Below are 19,714 nucleotides of genomic sequence, written 5' to 3' on the forward strand. Positions count from 1 at the left end.
TGGCCATAACTCAAGAATTCAGATGATAATTACAATCAAAATCTGAAATACAAATGACTACAAGTTACAGAGAGAAAAACATTTTATTGATAACAATCATTGGTTAATTTGTGATACAAACTTATTTTGATTAAACTTGACACCAATTTCAATGCAATCACATACATGTTCATATTTAAAGGTTCAGTGTGTAGGATTTAGTGCCATCTAGCAGTGTGGTTGTAAATTGCAACCAACTGAACATACCTGGTCTCACAGTCTGACTTGCTGGATGTAGACTGTTGGTATGAAATCTATCATTGGACAGCTATTCCCCCTTCCTTCCACTATCTGTCTGCTCCAATTTTCAAAACCTCCACCACTACATGAAACAGCAACAACAACCTCCAAGCTATAACCTACAAGAAATGGCAAGTTACTCTAACCTGTTCGCTAATAACAAGCGTAAATAAGATAGCAGCTGCTACCTTTTCTTTCGCAAAGATTTAGACATTTTAATGCCAGGGCTCGCCTCCTCACGTGCAAACCAAGTTTTCCCTGACACCAGTTTGCAGGGACACCATCGCTGCATCCTGGGTTAAGCGCCACCCAAGACGATACCAACCGATTTTAAAGACATGCAAACAAGCCAGAGACTTTTACCTATCTCAGATTGAGAATTGCAGCGTGGTAAGTTCAAAATCCAAGTGACCAGTAGAGACACTGACCAACCACTGATGTGCCCCAGTGGTGGCACATGTAAGAAAGCCACTGTAACAAATGTCACCAGTGAGCTTCAGCTAACAAATCTTACAGGCTGGAGTAACCTTTGTATAACAACAAATAATTTACCCCTGTGAAACTAAATATCTTCCTAACATCCTACGACCTGCCAAAGCCAACAGAGCATTCTATTAGCATTGTCTTTCTAAGGAGCATTCAGTGCAAGCATGACATCCCAGGATCAACTCTAGCCAAGAAACATCACTGCATGTCATCCCTTTCCTTCCTCTCCTATCATTTGACTTCACATCAAAACACTGTATTGACTGGAGAGTTAAGTCATAAATTAACTTATTTATCCAGGCAATTTCACAACCAGTCTACAATTTATTTATCTGCAGTTAATACTGGAGACGCACAAGCACACACATGCTTGTGCTCTGTTATGATCATAGAAAAGGAGGAAGTAGATCAAAATCTCTGAAAATTGAAACCAACACAAGGAAACCCAGCAACCGCTCCTTCCAGCTTCACCCCATCAAGATACCTGGCTGACACTGTCCGGCCAACAGCCCGCCTGACTTTTTAGTTACAATGTTGGTTACTTGCTGTGCAGCAGTTTCTTTTAATCCCTTCTAAATAAGAGATAAACTGTATAATACAGCTTTAAAAAACATTTTTAATCTTGTTTTTAAATACTACGGAGGCACAAACACTTGACTTAAAAAACAGTGTAAATTGCTTTTACTCTGTTTTCAGAAGTCAGTTTCATATTTGTGGTCACAAAACAACAAAGTCAGCAACTGTTAATCTCAACTAGCACAGCTAACAACAGCAGCTAAGGCCAAGAGCTATGACATGCCATGAACTGTTGGCCTACGTTTCAGTAGTAACGCTTCAACCTGTCTGTGCACTAATATTCTCAAGCAACAAAGAATAACCACTACCTATTCCTTTATTTTCAGTAAGCACTAATAGTGGAGATAACTGTTTAACCTGGCCCATCACAACACCACCCAATGCCATTCAATTGCAGCTGTACAGACGAAACTGGTTATCCACCTTAATCTGTTAGCGGTACAACTGGTCAGCCTCTTGATGTGAAAATTCTTTGGACCAAGTATTTTTAAATATCTTCAAGTGTTTGCTGTTAGAACCATTCAAGATTGGCTTTCTCAGTGCAACTAGATTTTTTTTACTTTATAAATGACTGTAAGTAGAACAATGAGAACAATGAGCTGTGTGTATGTGTGCTCTTGCATATGCCATTTATGTACATATGCTCCTCATGCCTGCAGCTTGCACAATGTAATGGAAGAGCCACTTGAGAAAATCCAGAAAGCTGGATACACCGCTTCAGCAAAGGGGAACACAAAGGAGTGGAAGGGATATGCCCTGTCTGCAACGTTATAGAACGTAGCAGTGCCCTCCTCACAATCCAACAGTACACCTACACGCTTTGGATTGGGATTGACCAGCACGGTCTCACTGCTGTTATACCAAGCGGACAGCTTGACGTTAAACCACTCGACACACCAGGACTGGGCGTTGCGGCCCAGTCGGCTGGTGGGACCTTTGCGGTCAATGCTGCTGTAAGCCAAGCCGATGCCAACGAAGTTGTTGCTGCTCAGTCGGACTTCCCAGTAGTGGCGCCCTCTGGAGAAACCCTTCGAGGTGAGCACCTGAGAGCAGACAGTGAAGCGTTTTGGAGAGTCAAAGTAATTTATGTGCTCATCTGACACAGAGGCCTTAGTGAAGCCCTCACTCAGGGAGATGCGTTTGTGGGCCGTCTTTGGGTCTAATGTGAGCACCGTGCCATCTGGTAGAGACAGAAAGAAAAGACCATTTACATAAAAAACATGGTTGCTATTATCACATACGGGAAAGATACCTACTTCAATCATATACTTACATTTCAGAAGTTCCCCTCTTTGTACAGCAGATGTCATGTCTGGAGGAATATCGAAAGTTTCTACAACAAAAGACAGGCTAGAATTATCATTTGTATGTGTATACAGTTGTATGCCTACAAGCACCTGTAAAGTTGCAGCTTAGATCTATGTCTGTGCAAATGGATAATATAGCCCATATAGTAAAGACTTTAAAAGACATTTAATTAAAAGTCTTAGGCGTAGTTCTTGGCAAAAAGGAAGTCAGCACTATATTATTATAGTGCAACAACAATCACCTTAAGCTCAGTCCACTCGGTGGACGAAAACTGTGTGTCCAAGTGTCCAAGTTCATTGAGAGAAATGAAAAAACAGAGTCAAATTTCTTGAATGTGTTCACGTGCTTGGCCGCTAAAAATGCTGTGCTTCGCACACATGTTCAACCTGGCATCACAGAAGATCTAATCAGTCAGCACAGCTTTAAAAGGTGGGATTAACAAAGTATCAGCTAACAGTGATTCTGTGATAATCAATACTTTGGACAATCAGTCAGTGGTGCATCACACTACTTGTCTAACTGAAGAATGCAAAATACCCCTAAAAAAGGCAAAGTGCAGGAATTGTATGTTTATTAATTGCATTGTGGTGTCACTTTCACTTAATTTGACATGAAACAATGTATAAAAAATTGCATAGAGTCTTAGCTTAGTGCCTCCATCATACACACTGACTGTAACTTCTCCATGTCCATGTGTGTTATCATTCCAATGTAAAGCAGTCATAAACTGGCAAAAGGCTGAACTTCCAGAGAGCAGAACAGTTCTGGAATTTAAATGTTTAAAAAGGAAGGATACAACTATGGCTCACCAAATTCATTTCAACCTGTGTAAATTTAGTTTACAGGCGTTTACATCACAAATTGTCAGGGTAATCTGTTTAGAGCGCCTGCCTGTCTTGTGTATTGCATTAATAATCGCATCACAAGGGAAAGCAATACGATATATTGCTGTATCGATATTTCGTCCCACTTTACTGAGCGTCTGAATACCAATTTGGTATTTAACCAAATGTGAAATATGGTCACAATCTCCCCACCTGAGTTATGGTGTTGAATAATGGGCAAAGTGTTTTTGCAGAACATTGTGTCACAGTGAAGCTGAACTTTTGGATATAAAGTGTCATCACGTCATTATTTTATCCTATTAGACATTTGTGTGAAACTTTGCCCTAACCCTAGCATATGAATTATTGAGTTAGGGCCAGAAACCTTTTTTGCCAAATTGGAAGAAATTCCTTTAAGGCGTTCTTCAGATGAGGCATTCACAAGAATGCAAAGGACAACATAAAAACATCACACTATGGCCATGAAATCACTGGCGCTGTGGCATGAAAAAGGCAGCCACCGATTTTACACATGAAAAGCTGTTTACAGATGCATATGTGAAAAAAAGTCATATGAAGCTTTTGTGCAAAGTCTGATAAATTGCCCCACGAGACATCACTTGAGTCAGCATGGGTTGGGGCTGAAGACTACAAGTTTGACAATGAAGTAAATCTCGAGGTGTTGAGTTAGAAAGAAGTGAGCCTGCTCCTCATCTTTACCATCTCTCTACGTTATTATGGATCTCACCCAAGTTTTCCCAAGACCCACCCTACTCCACCTCCGATTGGTTGGCTTTTCTCTATGCTTGACTCAAACTTACAATACAACAACTTCTTCTGCCTCTCTCCCGGTCTTCTGCTGCTCCTGTTAGGGTCACTCATCCTCCGGAGCAGCACTCAGTCTCTGGGCTCACTCTACCTAACACAGCTGTCACAGCCAGTTGTAGTGGTGTGTTTACCAGGGCAACTATGGCTCACAAACCGCTGTGTCAGCTCCGCTGCTGGCTGTTTGCTTTAAACAACTGGGAGAAAAACTCAAGCACAACCCATTAACACCAGGCAGTCACTGAAAATACTGTTAACCAACTCCTAACGAACTACCAGGTCACCCAAGGGGTGTGGACACAGGATTACAGCTGAGAACAGGCTCTCGGCTGTGGGCACAGGTCCAATTGATCTCCCTCCCTCTTGTCCAGTCAGGGCCACGAAAATCTCTGCATCTCTTGCAGTTGTTTAAACCAAACAGCCAGCAGTAGTGCTGATGCAGCAGACTGTGAGCCTTGGTTGCCCTGGTAAACACACCACTATGACTGGTTGTCACTGCAGTGTCTCTGGGCTCTTGAGGTAGAGCGGACAGGCCGCGAGCAGCAGCAAGGCAGACAACCTGTCCACTCTATCCAATTCTTATGAGCCCAGACGCTCAGTGAAGAGCGGCTTCAGAGGATGAGTGACCCCAGCAGGCTCGACACGAGCAGAAGAAGACAGGGAGAAAGGCAGAAGTGGTAAGTATATTTCTCTGCAATACTACAGATCAAAAAGGCCGGAAAACAGACATTACGAGAGCTACTGTGAGTTAACAGCTGGAGTCGAGCATAAAGAACATAACCAACAAAGCAAACCAATCAGAGGCAGAGTAGGGCAGGTCTTGTGAGACCTTGGGTGAGATCCATAATAACGCAGGCTACAGGCTACATCCACCGCTATTAGCATAACATACCTGAATGTCAAACTGAACTGTCAGCAGGCATGTTGTATTGTGGGTAATGTAGGCACAAGGTTTGGACAAGGAGAAGAATATGTGAAATAAAAAAAGATGATCTCTCTGATTGTGCTGCATCAATTTAGATATTCAGTATATTTTCTTAAAGGTCCAGTGTTTAGGATTAAGGAGGGACCATTGGCAGAATTGGAATATTCACAATCATGTTTCCATTTGTAATAGTCACACTGAAAAGAAGAATAATTGGACTTTCGTTACCTAAGAATGAGCCTATTTTCTCTACAGAGGGAGCAGGTGTGGAATCTGCCATGTTCCTATAGTAGCCCAGGATGGACAAACCAAACACTGGCTCTAGCGAGGCCCTAGATTGTTCCTCTAGCTTTTAGTTGCCACGGTAGAAGAGGGTGAGGCAAGAAGTTAGGATGTACTTCGTTAGTTGTGATCTGCAACCTCACGGATAGATGCCACAAAATCCTACACACTAGACCTTTAATTCTCAGTCACAAGTCTGACAATGTTAAACCAGTGGAGTGCTCTTTTCAGTGGCTGGTGTCTACCTGGTTTCTTTCTGAGTTCAGCTGCAGGAGTACGGCCTCTGGGTTTGTCTTTGTGACTCAACTCAAACAGGTTTTCCACTGAATGGGCTTGATTCTTATTTCCCATGTTAGCAACATTGGGCTGCAGAGCTTTTTGGGTCTGTTCTAAAGAAAAAGAAAATGGGTTAAGAAAATTGACAGCCATACATTAATTTAAAAAAGTAGACCAGGTAGAAACAGTAATACATTACAGTGTATAGTCTTTCCTAACTGATATAAATGGGGTGGGCAATATATTATACACACGTCTTGGTATACTGCAGTACAATTCAGCAGCACCAAGAGTACAGTCTCCAATATGACCAATTAAAAAATAAAAATAAATAAATAATAATAATGACCGTAATCACTGCGGTCAACAGGGGTCAGTTCTACCAACCTCAACCTCGTCCCAGTGAATAAAGCTGGAAAACAAGTTCAGGAGAGGCATGCGGTGGCAGTGGAGAGAGAGGAAGTCGGGCTTTAGCAGCGGCAAAATATGGTATGAAGAGCTGGCATATTTTCACATTTTAAAACCAAGACTGTTTTAGGTTTTTTTTTAAAATTTATGTTGAGTCTTATTCAGACAGTGTACGGTTGTATTTTTCGGTTTAATGTGTGAAAATTCTGGCCATATCTTACAAATTGACACATTAACACATCTCTTGAATTCAGAGCATTATAAAGCTATAAACTGATTTTATTGCACCAGAATGATTTGTTTCAGCGAGATGTACCCAATAACCTGTCTATAAACTGTTACGTCATCTATTAGTCCATCACTGAATTGACATTTTCTTACTTTGAGGTTTCTTCTTTGGGCCTGCCTGTGGTTGAGAACCTGGACTGTGGGGCCTGGGGAGTCTGGGATGTCCTGCAACCCACTGTACCTCTGAAATGGAAATAGGCAGAAAAATAAAAAAATAAAAAAGGACTTTTTATTGTTGAACAGTTAATGGATGGTCAATGCTTTGCTTGTCTGTTTTTTTGTTTGTTTGTTTTTTAAAACCACACATCATCAAGCATGTGTGTGGGACAGATGAACACACCAGATTTCAGGTGAGGCAGAAGCTGCTGTTTTACCTGAGAATATGCCATTTAGTGCCATTACAATATTGTTTTAGTCTACGACTTTAAACTATTACTGTGCCACCATACAACTAGGCACCAGTTTGAGGTATACTTTAAAATTTTGATGTGATTCCACCAAAATCCCTGCCACTTTTTATTTCTGCAACTAAACTGACATGATTGGCTTCACTTTCCTTCATGCAACTTCGGCTATTATGACTGACTTATAAATATCCCTGCACCAGCATTTTAAATGGTTTAAGTTTTGGTGGAAAAGTGACAATTGGTTTAGTTTCTGTCTCTGACAGTGGCAGCGCTGTCCATACTGTCAAATTTCAATGTAGATTTGCTGTTCCCAGTTTAATTGCAGTCAGACCTGCCCCATTTGATCACAATATTATCAGCTCTGTCAATCATTCAAAAAAAAAAAAAATTGTCATTAATCTACTCTCTGAAGCATGTCCTTTCATTCTGGAGGCATTTCTTCATGTTGGGTTTTACTGTGTTTCTCCATGCATCTCCCATTGACTTCAATACAGCCAGCACCACAGTCTGGCCCCAGCAAGAGCAAAATTCAGTGACATAATGACCTTTCCTTCTTTTTTATGTTCCTTCACCTCATCTTACCTTGTCCTGCCATAAATGGAGGTCCCCTGTAAGAGCCTGGTGCCTGGCCCTGTCCATAATGGGATGGATTCCAGCCTCCATTGGGCTCTTTATAATCTAGGAAGAGTGGACAACCAGGACTGCTGGACATGGACTGTCCTTTCTGCTCTGGAGCATCTGGTTGTGAAACAGAGAGGCTGATATGAGAAGACATTTTGTACACTGTTGTTTTTGTGTTTTATCACATTGTGTGATACATAACTGTCAAATTATTTTACAATTATTACCCCTAAGCACATATGTGCTTGATGGACATGTATGAAGGTATTTTAGACTTTGACTTTTTGACTTCAGAGTCAGTATTACAACAATATGCACATATTGACAAGCATTACCCACAAATTTAGCATTTTCCACCCTGTGACTTTAAAGCTACAGCCTATGCAGAAAGTGTGTGAATGTTTTTTTCATTCACATGGGCAAGTATTTGATTATAGCCACATGCTGTACTGTATTTAGATTTTCAGCTACAATAAATATCCTGGTGAAAACCAGTACTTCCTGAGACACAAACCGTTTTTTTTAAATCTGTGAATGGACTGCATTTATATAGTGCTTTTAAATTCACCTCTCATTTGACACACACACACACGTGCGCGCCCGCGCACACACACACACACACACACACACACACACACACTAAAGTCAACATTTGATTTATTTGACCACTATTTGTCGCCTGGTTTAAGTTGGACATGCTTGGCGTAATTTTTCTTTCATAATACATCTCCACATGTACAATCTCTCTCTGCACATTCACCTGGTTTAAGTTTGAGTAGTCTGGCCTCAACAGGATGTTTAAAGATCTCTGTCAGATGCTCCTTCAGTGCAGCAGTAAAGGCTTGTGGTGCTGTCACCTTCTTGGAGTCCAGGTTGATTCGAGGAATGTAAGGTTCAAACTTTGTGGCTGCGGGCAGGTTGAATGAAGCCTGTGAGGAGAGGAATACAATATTGTTTTTATGATGGTACAAGGTTTCATTCAAAACAGTCAAGATAAAGAAATATTAAGTAAAACTGTGATCCAAATGAACAACACCGGGCCTATTCCTGTGTTTCCTTTCAGCCAGTCATCCTATCTCATGTGCATATAGATTGTGTGGTCACGTGTGATCATAAAGACAGATGTCTGCACATCTCCAAGGAATACGTGGGCCTATGTAACACAAACAGCAGTGACATTATGTCTGATTGATTATCACATATTTTTTGCGTGATTCAATCGCCTCAGAGCTCTGCTCAGAGCTGCAGGTGACAGGACGCGCACCTCCAAATCCTCATAGAGATAACCAACTCCTTTTCCCTCATGACATTATCAGGTTTCCCATTTGCACTACAAAATTTAGTTTGTAGCGTCCATCGTCTAAGTAGTAAAGCTGTGTGTGTGTGTGTGTGTGTGTGCATCCAATGCTTGAGGCAAAAAATAACAATCTCAACTGGATTAAGATTGGGTTCAGCTATAAATTTAGCAAATGAGTCAGTTTCAGACAGTAACTTCATACCTGTGCAGGGTATCAAATGTCAGCCTATACTTGCAAACCTTCTTATAACACATGCTGTATTGCTTTATACTTGAATGTATTTTCATTGCAGCTTTTGCCTTCCTTACATTTAACTAAAATATTTAAACCAGTTTCCAGAGTCTGTGTGTATAGATCACAGCTGTCTCACCTGTAGGAAGGCCAGAGTCTGGGACTGACTTAGCAGACTGTGGATGTCTTCTTTAGCTTTGCTCATAATATCAATGTTCTGGGTGAACTTCTTCATGAGAAACTTGAGTTTGGTTTGATCACTCTCTAGCTCACGGCCCACTGCGTTAAGAGCATCACGCTCCTCTCGGTCCAACATATCCCGCATCTGCTGATACTCCGCTGCCAAAGCCGTCCTCCTGTTTGTCGTTGAGTCCTATGAGTGGATCATGAGAGGATCCATCAATAGATCAGTACAAAATAATAAAAATACCAAAAACTCATAGTTATGGATTGCAAATGAACAGGAATCACTATTTTTTTTAAATTCAAGCTTCTTCATTCAAGTTCTGTTCTCCCCACCCATTCATGTGAATAATACAGTAAATGTCAAATGCCAAGAGGTACCTTTAGTTTGTGCTCCATGTCCTTCATTTGAGAGACAACATTCTCATTCTTTGTAATCTTCCCATCTAGCAAACCCAATTTGCCTCTGAGGTCGGACTACAAACAGAGAATGATTTATTATATGCAAGGATTCCATTATTTTTTAGATTATTCAGAGACACACAGTTCACAGACAATCATGGTCCTTTTTGCACGGAGCCCTTGCACAGGTTAAGTGCTAACATGTGGATTAACCCTCATTTTCAGTTTGAGAAAAGGGGGTTCACTTAGAAGACTTAGAAATTCAACTACACACACCTCTTTCAGGTTCCTCTGCTCCTCAGGAGACATGAAGGTGCAGCCTTTGTGGACTTGCTGGAGACAGATGCTGCAGATTGGTCGGCCATGTTGGCTGCAGAAGAACTCCATCAGCTTGTGGTGGTCTGGGCAGATGCGCTCCAACAGGTCGCCGACGGGCTCACTCAGCTGGTGGGGACGGAAAATTGGGTTTTCCCGGTGAGGCCGCAGGTGCTCCTCACAGAAAGAGGCCATGCAGGTGAGGCAGGTCTGGGACGCTTCTGCCTCCATACATGTATCACAGCGGACCACATCATCTTTCTCAGCCTTGCTCTCCTCTACGACCAGGCTGGCCTCGCTCCTGCTCGACCTCAGGTTGAAGGTCTGAACGACGCTGCTGAGGACCGTGTTTTTCTTCAGCTTCGGTTTGGTGGCGAAGAGGGTCCGACACTGAGGACAGCTGTAGGTGTCCTTCCAGGTGGCGAGGAGGCAGTCCTGGCAGAAGTTGTGTCCGCAGGGGATGGTCACCGGACAGTCAAAGGGACTGAGACAGATGCTGCAGGTCAGCTCATCCTCCAGACTCATCAGAGAAAACTGACTCTCTTCCATGTTGGCCATGAAGAGACATCAGATGAGGCTGTGAGGGAAAAATAAAACTTAATTTTAAGGACAACATTTTTTTTTATCTGTGACACAACTATGTTCCTATTGAGTGCCGAACCCCTTCAGGTGTTGAAATACCTTCAGTGCCACTGGATCCCTTCATTGTGGAGATCGAGCACTCAGGCCTGTAACGTTCTCTTGGTGTATGCTCACATGCATTGGCATACATTTCTAATATATTTTTCCACATCTCTGTAGACCAGTGCCTATGGTTTTTGCACCATGAAACCACTCTGAAATATTCATAAATCTTTGTAATGGGGACTTCATCCATCCATCACCCCTGCAGCCCACTCTACCCTCACAAACTGCCTGTCAGAACTACAATCATGGCTGCAAAAAAACTTTCTCAAACTAAACAGTGACAAATCTGAAATCATACTCATTGGCCCAAAACATCTCACCACATCGACCCAGAACTTCACCCTCAGCTTTGACAACATCACCCTGTCTCCCTCTCCCTCCATCCGTAACCTTGGCATCATCATGGACAGTACTCTTTCATTCGAACAGCACATCAGCCGCCTCACCCAAACTGCTTTCTTCCATCTAAAAAACATTGCCCACCTCCGCCCACTACTCTCCTTCTCTGCAGCTGAGACTCTCATCCACGCATTTATCACTTCAAGACTGGACTACTGCAACAGCATCCTCTATGGTTCATCTTCCAAAGTCCTCAATAAACTTCAATACATCCAAAACTCTGCTGCCCGCCTCCTCACCCACACCCGCTCCCGTGAACATATCACCCCCGTACTCCAAAACCTTCACTGGCTCCCTGTCCCTCACCGAATCAACTTCAAGCTCCTCCTACTCACCCATAAAGCCCTCCACAACCAGGCCCCTCCCTACCTCACGGACATGCTCCACCACCACACTCCTTCTCGAAACCTCAGATCCTCAGAGCTAACCTTCTCTCACCCCCCCTCAGGACCAAGCACCGTACCTGGGGGGATAGAGCCTTCTCCATTGCTGCCCCCTCCCTCTGGAATTCCCTCCCCAAACACATCCGTGACTGCCCAGACTCATCCACCTTCAAGTCATTACTCAAAACCCACCTCTTCAAACTCGCTTTTCATCTGCACCTGTAGCTGCCTGCTGTCCTCAACCTGTTCTCCCTAAAAACCTACACAGATCCATATCCTCATACACTGTTCTTTTTACTACATATTTCTCCTTTATCGCACCATGCACTTGAGTTTATGCACCATGCACTTGATTTTATGCACCATGCACTTGATTTTATGTATTCTTGTATGTATTCTTGTAAAGTGTCTTTGAGAGTTTTTAAAAGCGCTGTACAAATAAAATGTATTATTATTATTATTATTATTATTATTATTATTATTATTATTATTATGCACTGCACCTTGGGATATAAATATTAGGTGATTTCTATAATTACGTCCTGCACTGACATCCTCAGTTCCCTGAGAAGAGTTGTTCTTTCTTGTTTTTCCTTACATGTGGCACTAATGCAGGAGCATCACACTCAGCAAAATTGCACTTTCGACCACAAGTTCTGACCCTTTTGACTGAGGTCTGTTCCATACATTGTGACTATTTGCTCCTGTCATCCGTGCTCCAACCATGAAGCCTCTTTCAAAGTCACTTAGATCTTTTGCCATCTTGATACTAGGGATGTAACGGTTACCGGTGTCACGGTAAACCACGGTAAAATTCCCGACGGTGAAGGTTACCGTTTAAGTTTTAATTACCATGGTAACCGACGCGGTCGATAACCACGGTGTGGAAAGCTCGCGAGATACTTTATCCAAGTCTCCCTACGCAGGCGCAGCGTGCAACGTGCGCTTGTTATGTAGTGAAGAAGACATGGCGGAGGGAGGACGTGATAGTAGCGGCCCTCAAGGCATTTTTCCACCTTCAAAGAGAACCAAATCTGAAGTCTGGGCGTATTTTGGTTATTATGAGAATGCTCAGGGACAGCTGGTCGAGGATGGCAGCCCTATCTGCAGGAGCTGCAAGAAGAAAGTTGTTGCGAGGGGCGGCAACACATCCAATTTACTTTCACTATCACCCTCAACTGTTAAGTGAATGCAAGGTAAATTAACCTTAAGCTCAGGTGAATGATGTGTGTGTATGTCGAGTTTTCTCTGTCTAATTTGCTGTTGTCACTAATGCAAACTGACCAGATAGTGGTATAACTGAACGAAGTTGATCCGTGATTTGGCACGTTATCTGAACCACTTATTAATTGTAGATTTCACTTTTTAAAGTCGACCTAATAATTCCCCAAATATTGATGCAGAGCTGCAGTGAGGAGGATTTGAGACAAACACGTACTGGGTGGACTGAGTTAGTGAATGCAAACTGACTGAGATGACTGACTTTCATCTCAGCTCCGTTCACCGGAGCAGCGTCTACCTGTGGCTCAGCAGCCATTAGTACAATCAGATTGACGAGTCCATTGACAACAGACGAGCAAGCAGACAGAGACAGACAGCCAATATATATATAAGTAATATCAGAAATATATAATACTTATGGATTATTTGTAGAATAGACTATATATAAAGAATAATCTAAAATGGTGAATATAACAAGTGTCTATAGAGATAAGAGCCAAAATAGAGTATTCATAATTAATTTAACAATAATCCTTTTTGTTTTGATCTAAAAAATTATCCAACCTGTTTCTCACAAAAGTGATATGATCTAGATTGTGAGTTTTGTGATCTGTTGGTTGCACCCTTAGTATTAAGTAACAATGACAGTAATAATTAATAATGATATTTTCTATTCATTTTTTTCACAGAGAGGGTCTGCTGGCCAATCGAGTGCTACTGCCAGTACATCTCATTCTACCTCTGTAACGCAGACATTACAGGACGCGTTTCAAAAACAGGCTGCTTATACCTTAACCCTTTTAATTTATAATAAATCTATTTAATTATAATTCTTGGTGAAATTATTTCAATTTATCAGTGTATCAGTGTTTTTTCAACATTTTGAAGACATTTTAAAAATACCGCGGTATACCGATAACCGTGATAATTTTGGTCACTATTACCGTGGTGTGAAATTTTCATACCGTTACATCCCTACTTGATACAAAATCAGAATTAACTTGACCTGCTCTGCATTTTTACACACATAACAGGAGTGGATGTTAATTGTTTAATTGAAGGCCTACTATGCAGTGATCTGGGTGGAAGCATCTACATTCATTGCTTTTACACTACATTTATTCGGGTTTCCTTTAATTTGGCACCTGGCTGTACACTTTATAGGTACTATAGATACAATACACACTAACAGTCATGTCTTCATACTACATGTAGAAAAGCTGAGGAATGCTAACTGCTTGTTAACGGGGCTGAAATGAAGGTACATCGAGCCAACGCAGCATCCCTGCTAGCTTACACACAGTGAGTAAAACTACAAAAACACGTCATAATGTGACTCAATATCAACCACAGTGAGAAACGAAATATCGACAAACCTTGTGCTCTTACCTCTGTCGGTCAGCTGCTAAACAAACAAAAAGTGCGATGGCGGACACACCTGTTGTTCACTGCGCGCGCTTTCTAGCGCGCCTGCGTTGCGCTTTCAAAATAAAAGCATCAGGCCTAAAAAAAGGAATCTAACAAATTAAAAACAGAAACTTAAGGACCTATAAAATCAATAACCATGAAAAACAACAGATTAGATTTGATCACTTTCTTGTAGAATTAAACGTATAGAGCATCGGACACGTACTATCTATATATACAGGACGTTCACTAACGTTATACAATATATATGTATATATATTTTTTACTGGCCATAGGGAGGTTCGGGAGTATTCCCGAACGGCCGGTCTGTTCCAGGCCGAACCGGCCGGTGGTCGGAACGTTTTTTTACCCCATAAAACGGCCGCAGGTGGAACAGAGTGGAACGTCAGACTGGGTCAATCTAATATTTTGCATATTAAGGGGGGATACGAGCGGCCCCTCCCAACTTGAGCTGATCCTTGTTTCTATTGAAATGTGATTGGCTCAGCCGCTCAGTCAGTCATTAAACCGTTATTTTCCTGTTTTAAAAAAAGTTAAATCAGCAAACATGCTAAAAAGAAAGAAGCCGGAGAAAGAGATGAGTGGAGCAGAAAAATTAAGGGCAAAAAAGAAAAAAGGTTAATACAGGATGCAGCCAAATGCGCCAAAGTAACAGAGCTTTTCCGTGTTGGAGGGGCGAAGGTCAGCGCGGCTAGTGTCAGCCAGGCCAGTGGCGACACGGGACCCAGCAGCTTCGGGCAGACAATTAATACAGGTGTAGTGCCGAGAAGAGACTGCTTGCCGAAAAACGACTGCCCCCGACGGGAACGCGCATCAGTTCAGAGGAAGTGGGCGTAGGTCTACTACGGGTCAGCTGGCAGACGCAGCACCGAGAGAAATGTTTTTTTTACTGTGCAGTCCTGTAGCCCAAGTGAAGAGGCTACGGAAAAAGAACAGCGCAGATAAAAAAAAGTAACCTGATGTTTCCATAATGTAGGCTAGTTGTCAACAATTGATGAGGGTAGATGCTTTACCTTGCCACTTTTATTGTTGTTGTTGTTGTTATCCTTGTTGCAATGTGATTTTACACGTCACATTAGATAGCAATCATATAACACATACTGAGAAATTAGTGCTATCAGAGGTGGGTAATAACGATTTACATTTACTTAAGTAACTTTTTGGATAACTTGTACTTTTAAGAGGATAATTATGTATAGACTTTTCACTTTTCGGCAGGCCCTGCCGAAAAGTGACTGCACCCTGTAAGTCCTTATTGCAAGGAGTGATATTGACCAAATTCACTGTACATGCACCTGGCAAACACAGAGAATGTTATGCAGAATGTAAAGGCAATCCGTTACAGTTAGCCTACAGTTCTATATATACTGCATTATTGTATTCATAATTATGCTCTTAAAAGTACAAGTTATCCAAAAAGTTACTTAAGTAAATGTAATGAAGTAAATGTAAATCGTTACCCACCTCTGATAGCACTTACTAATTTCTCAGTATGTTATATGATTGCTATCTAATGTGACGTGGAAACACTCCTGCATTCTTTTCTGCATTGATTTCCTAATCCTCGTTATAAAATCACTGAAACAGGGATATTGAATTATGACTTTATTTATAGATCAAAGCGGTGTAAAATCACATTGCAACAACGATAACAACAACAACAATAAAAGTGGCAAGGTAAAGCATCTACCCTCATCAATTGTTGACAACTAGCCTACATTATGGAAACATCAGGTTACTTTTTTTATCTGCGCCGTTCTTTTTCCGTAGCCTCTTCACTTGGGCTACAGGACTGCACAGTAAAAAAAACATTTCTCTCGGTGCTGCGTCTGCCAGCTGACCCGTAGTAGACCTACGCCCACTTCCTCTGAACTGATGCGCGTTCCCGTCGGGGGCAGTCGTTTTTCGGCAAGCAGTCTCTTCTCGGCACTACACCTGTATGTCGGGCTGCGTCGGGTCGGGTTGTAATTTATCAGGCCCATTGAGAACTCTAGTTTGTGTTTTTGGGTGTGTTCAGGGCATGCAGAACTAGGCTTTCCGCCGATCTGATCGGCCGATATTTTCCATTTTATGCAATTTGTGAGATCGGCTGTAATGTTTTTTTTTTTCTTTATTGGCAATAGATCGGCCGTAATGTCTTAATTCACCGATCCGATCAATGACGTCATTGTCGTGTTGACACTTTTTGCAGATGCTCCTGTTGCATAGGCTATATTGCAGATAGCTTGTGTTTTATCTGTCTCATTTACTCCGAAGAAGTTCCACGACACAGACATGTTTGTTTGCTAGTGATGATGTTGCTAGCTAATGATTCAAGATTCAAAAAACTTTATTGTCCGTCACATAGTGACAGGGCTCAAAACATAAACGCCACAAAGACATAAAAAACACATTTAAACCAATTAGACGTTTTTGTTTTGGTTTAAACAAACAAACAAACAAAGCAAAACAAACACGTCTCATTGGTTTAAATGTGTTTAAGGTGTGGAGGATGAAGGTGATCCTCCACCACATGCAGCCTTTAAATCGTACAGCTCTTTTACACTTATCATACCCTAACCCATACACATACAGTAGTTTTGATTGTTGAAAAAACAGTGTGTGAGTATGAATATGCGTAGTATGTGTGAGCATATGTACTCCAATACACTTTACTGACTGACTAATCTGTGTGTGTTGTGTTTAATATTATTAGATTGTTTTTATACTGCAAATAAAGTATTCGTGTTAAAATTATGGTTCCACTTGCGTCCGTCATGCGATCGGATAAAAGGCCTCTCCAAACCAAGCTCCCGGGCCGAATTTCAGAGATGGAGGTTGATGTCAATGTTGTCATCTGTTAGTAAGACAGCAAAAGACAAATTTCCTCAAATGTTGGACTGCTCCTTAAATTACCGGTGCTTCTAACAAAGAGAAAAGACAAGTGTGCGAAAGAGAAAAACATGTTTTATTGATACCAATCATTGTTTAATGTGTAATAGAAATGATGTCAATTAAACTACATCTAATACATGAATACTCATTCACATACATATATTCATAGTTAATCTATGCATCTCCTGTTGGGTTAACTGAATGAAACTACCACATATGCAAGCATGACACAGGATGGCGTCAAATCCAATGCAATGGGACCCAAATAGATGAAGATAAAGAACCATGAACGATATTTCAGTTGGAGATCAGCATAAACAACAAAAAGCAAAATGATCTGTGAGCCACAGGAGTCAGAGGTTGATCTAGGATATATTTTACAAGCCATAACAGAAGCCATAGGAAATAATGTCAAATGTTGCAGGAAGAATGTTATCTTACTTGTATTCTGCTACGTAAAGACACGCCCATTGTGTAAATGATGGTTGGTAGTGAGAGTAAACCAGTGTCAACACAATATCTGTAATTAGACACTGATTATAGTTTGGGAATGCTCTCGGTAGGTTCGCAAAGCTTCGCAAACCAGAATTCTCTATTGTGATAAGCAACGGCAAAGTGAAAACAGTAGATTTCACGATACAGGTTTAGACTTCAGACTTTGTGGTGATGTGCTGCACCTTTAAATATTGGCATGTCACCTGAAAGTAAAGGTTCATACCTAAAGTGCATCGGAAGAAATGCCTAACAGAGATCTTTTCACTTATCAGCCAGTTAATGGATTAATTCACCACAGCAGTCATCATGTCTGAACCTTTACCAGCTCATCAGTAAAAAGTCACTGGACAACAGTGTCTGATGAACCTGTTAAAGCAACACTAGGTAGTTTTTCGACTTTAAAAAAATGTTTCTAAACTCAGTTAAGTGGTAGAAAAACAGTTAATAGGATGAATGGTGACGTCTCTGCAGCCTGAGGGGGGTCATGCCGGCAGAAACTGCACTGTGTAACTTCCCAGAGCGGGTAGGAACCTATCTGACGTAAAGGCGTCTAGTGCAACCTGCTTTATGGCATACGTCACACATTTATTCCTCGGTGGATTTAACCAGCAGCTACTTGGATTTTTTGTAAACCGACGCCATGGCCGAGCCAGCGAAAAAAGCCAAGAAGGTATTGTCTGATGAGGCGAAGAAAAGAAAAAGAGAAAGTGATAGAACACGAGCCCAGACACGGATATATATTGGACCAGCTTACACTCGGTGGCGCGAGCTGAAAGAAGAAATGGGTTTCAAGACTGATGGCGACCTAGCCTAGCCTTGATGCCACTGGATTTGTAAGTCATATATTACATATATACATATTTATTATATTACCGACTTTTACTTTGAGTTGATTTGTTGTTATGTGGTGTTCATTGGGGCTCTATTTGTCAACAGTTTATAACCGTAATAAAGCCGGGAGATAATCTAAACTGTCCGTTTCGATAGCTTGCACGTTTTCATGTAGTGACTGTAAACGATGACTAACTTACTAAAACACTATGATCGTCTTGTCTTGAAAAGTTGCAGATTCCTTAGTTCACGCAGATAACCAATGTAATTGTTGAACGGTGTGGTCGGGAGGTAACGTTAGGCTATTGTTGTTATCGGTAACGTTAGCATGCTACTTACTGTTGTCGTACCGAGTTGGTTGTAGTTATTACACCAAACACAACGTCAACTTGCGATTGTATTTAGTAACTCCCGAAAACATAGTTATATTTTCAGACGTTACTAAACACATTCACGCCCAAGCGTCGTGTTTCGTGATTTGCCGGCTCCGTCAACAAATTCACGTGTATTCATTTTACCCAGGGATGCTCATACAGCGACAGTATTTACGACACTGGTAACAGATAATTGCACTTCTCAACCAGCTGGGGGTAGTAATGAGTCCAAACTACCTAGTGTTGCTTTAAATACAGCGAGGTTAGTACTTAGGCTTCCTTTGTCAGAACGAACAAAGAGAACTGTGTTCAAACCTACTTTACTGTTAATGTACTGTATGTTGCGTAGACAGATCTATACTGCTTGACAACCACAGCTTAGTACACCATTTAGCACCTGCAAGATGAGCATACTCGTAGTAAGTCTAAATCAAAGTGACCAGTAGGGACACTGACCAACCACTGATGTGCTCCAGTGTTGCCGAATGCAGGAAATGAGCCACTGTAACCAATGTCACCAGTGTGCCTTAGCAAACACATCTTACAGGCCAGAGTAAACTTTGTATAACAACAAATAATTTACCCCAGTGAAACTAAACATCTAACTTACGTCCAACCACCTTACAAAAAGCCAACAGACCATTCTGATGGCTTGTTGGGCTGGTCTAATGCCTGCCATTGACATAAAATAGCACAGCTTTGTATTCTATGGGGCACTCCATGCAAGCATGACATCCAAGGTTCAAATCAAGGACTATCGCTGCATGTTATCCCTTCCTTCTCCTCTTATTATTTCCTGGCTCAAACTCCACCAATCAAGGCAAAATGCCATGAAAAATAGTTAAAAGGAAGAAAAAGAGACTGTCAAAACTTGATAAGAACAGAGTCTATATGACTTATTTTCTCATCAGCCTATCAGTCAAAAAGTTGAGGAAATGAGCTGGGTGATGCAATCAACACATTTGCTTATATCAATGAAAAAAATCATCAAGATGAAAATTAGAAGGTTCAATACGTCTGTAGGGTACACTGCTTGTGCAGAATGGAAAGCCAATCACATTGGCCCAACAACTTGATTTCTGGCCCTT

At 41.5% G+C, this 19,714-nt stretch overlaps 1 protein-coding gene across 3 annotated transcripts; it reads right to left on the reverse strand.

Annotated features, from left to right (window-relative positions):
- Positions 1-64: 64 nt before the first annotated feature.
- LOC141004419 (E3 ubiquitin/ISG15 ligase TRIM25-like) lies at positions 65-14,201 on the reverse strand. Of its 3 annotated transcripts, none has more exons than XM_073475898.1 (10): positions 14,014-14,201; positions 9,896-10,511; positions 9,599-9,694; positions 9,174-9,407; positions 8,266-8,434; positions 7,467-7,622; positions 6,571-6,660; positions 5,751-5,894; positions 2,615-2,674; positions 65-2,521 (listed from the first exon to the last, which is right to left on the reverse strand). In XM_073475898.1, the coding sequence occupies exons 2-10, from the start codon at positions 10,490-10,492 to the stop codon at positions 1,989-1,991; spliced, it is 2,079 nt and encodes a 692-aa protein (XP_073331999.1). In that variant the 5' UTR covers positions 10,493-10,511; positions 14,014-14,201; the 3' UTR covers positions 65-1,988. The 3 variants fall into 3 exon arrangements, with proteins under 3 accessions (XP_073331999.1, XP_073332007.1, XP_073332014.1); XM_073475906.1 differs by having other exon boundaries at positions 14,001-14,201; XM_073475913.1 differs by lacking the exon at positions 9,599-9,694.
- Between the last annotated feature and the right edge of the window lie 5,513 nt (positions 14,202-19,714).

Source organism: Pagrus major, chromosome 1 (assembly GCF_040436345.1).
Source record: "Pagrus major chromosome 1, Pma_NU_1.0".
Lineage (NCBI taxonomy): Eukaryota > Metazoa > Chordata > Actinopteri > Spariformes > Sparidae > Pagrus > Pagrus major.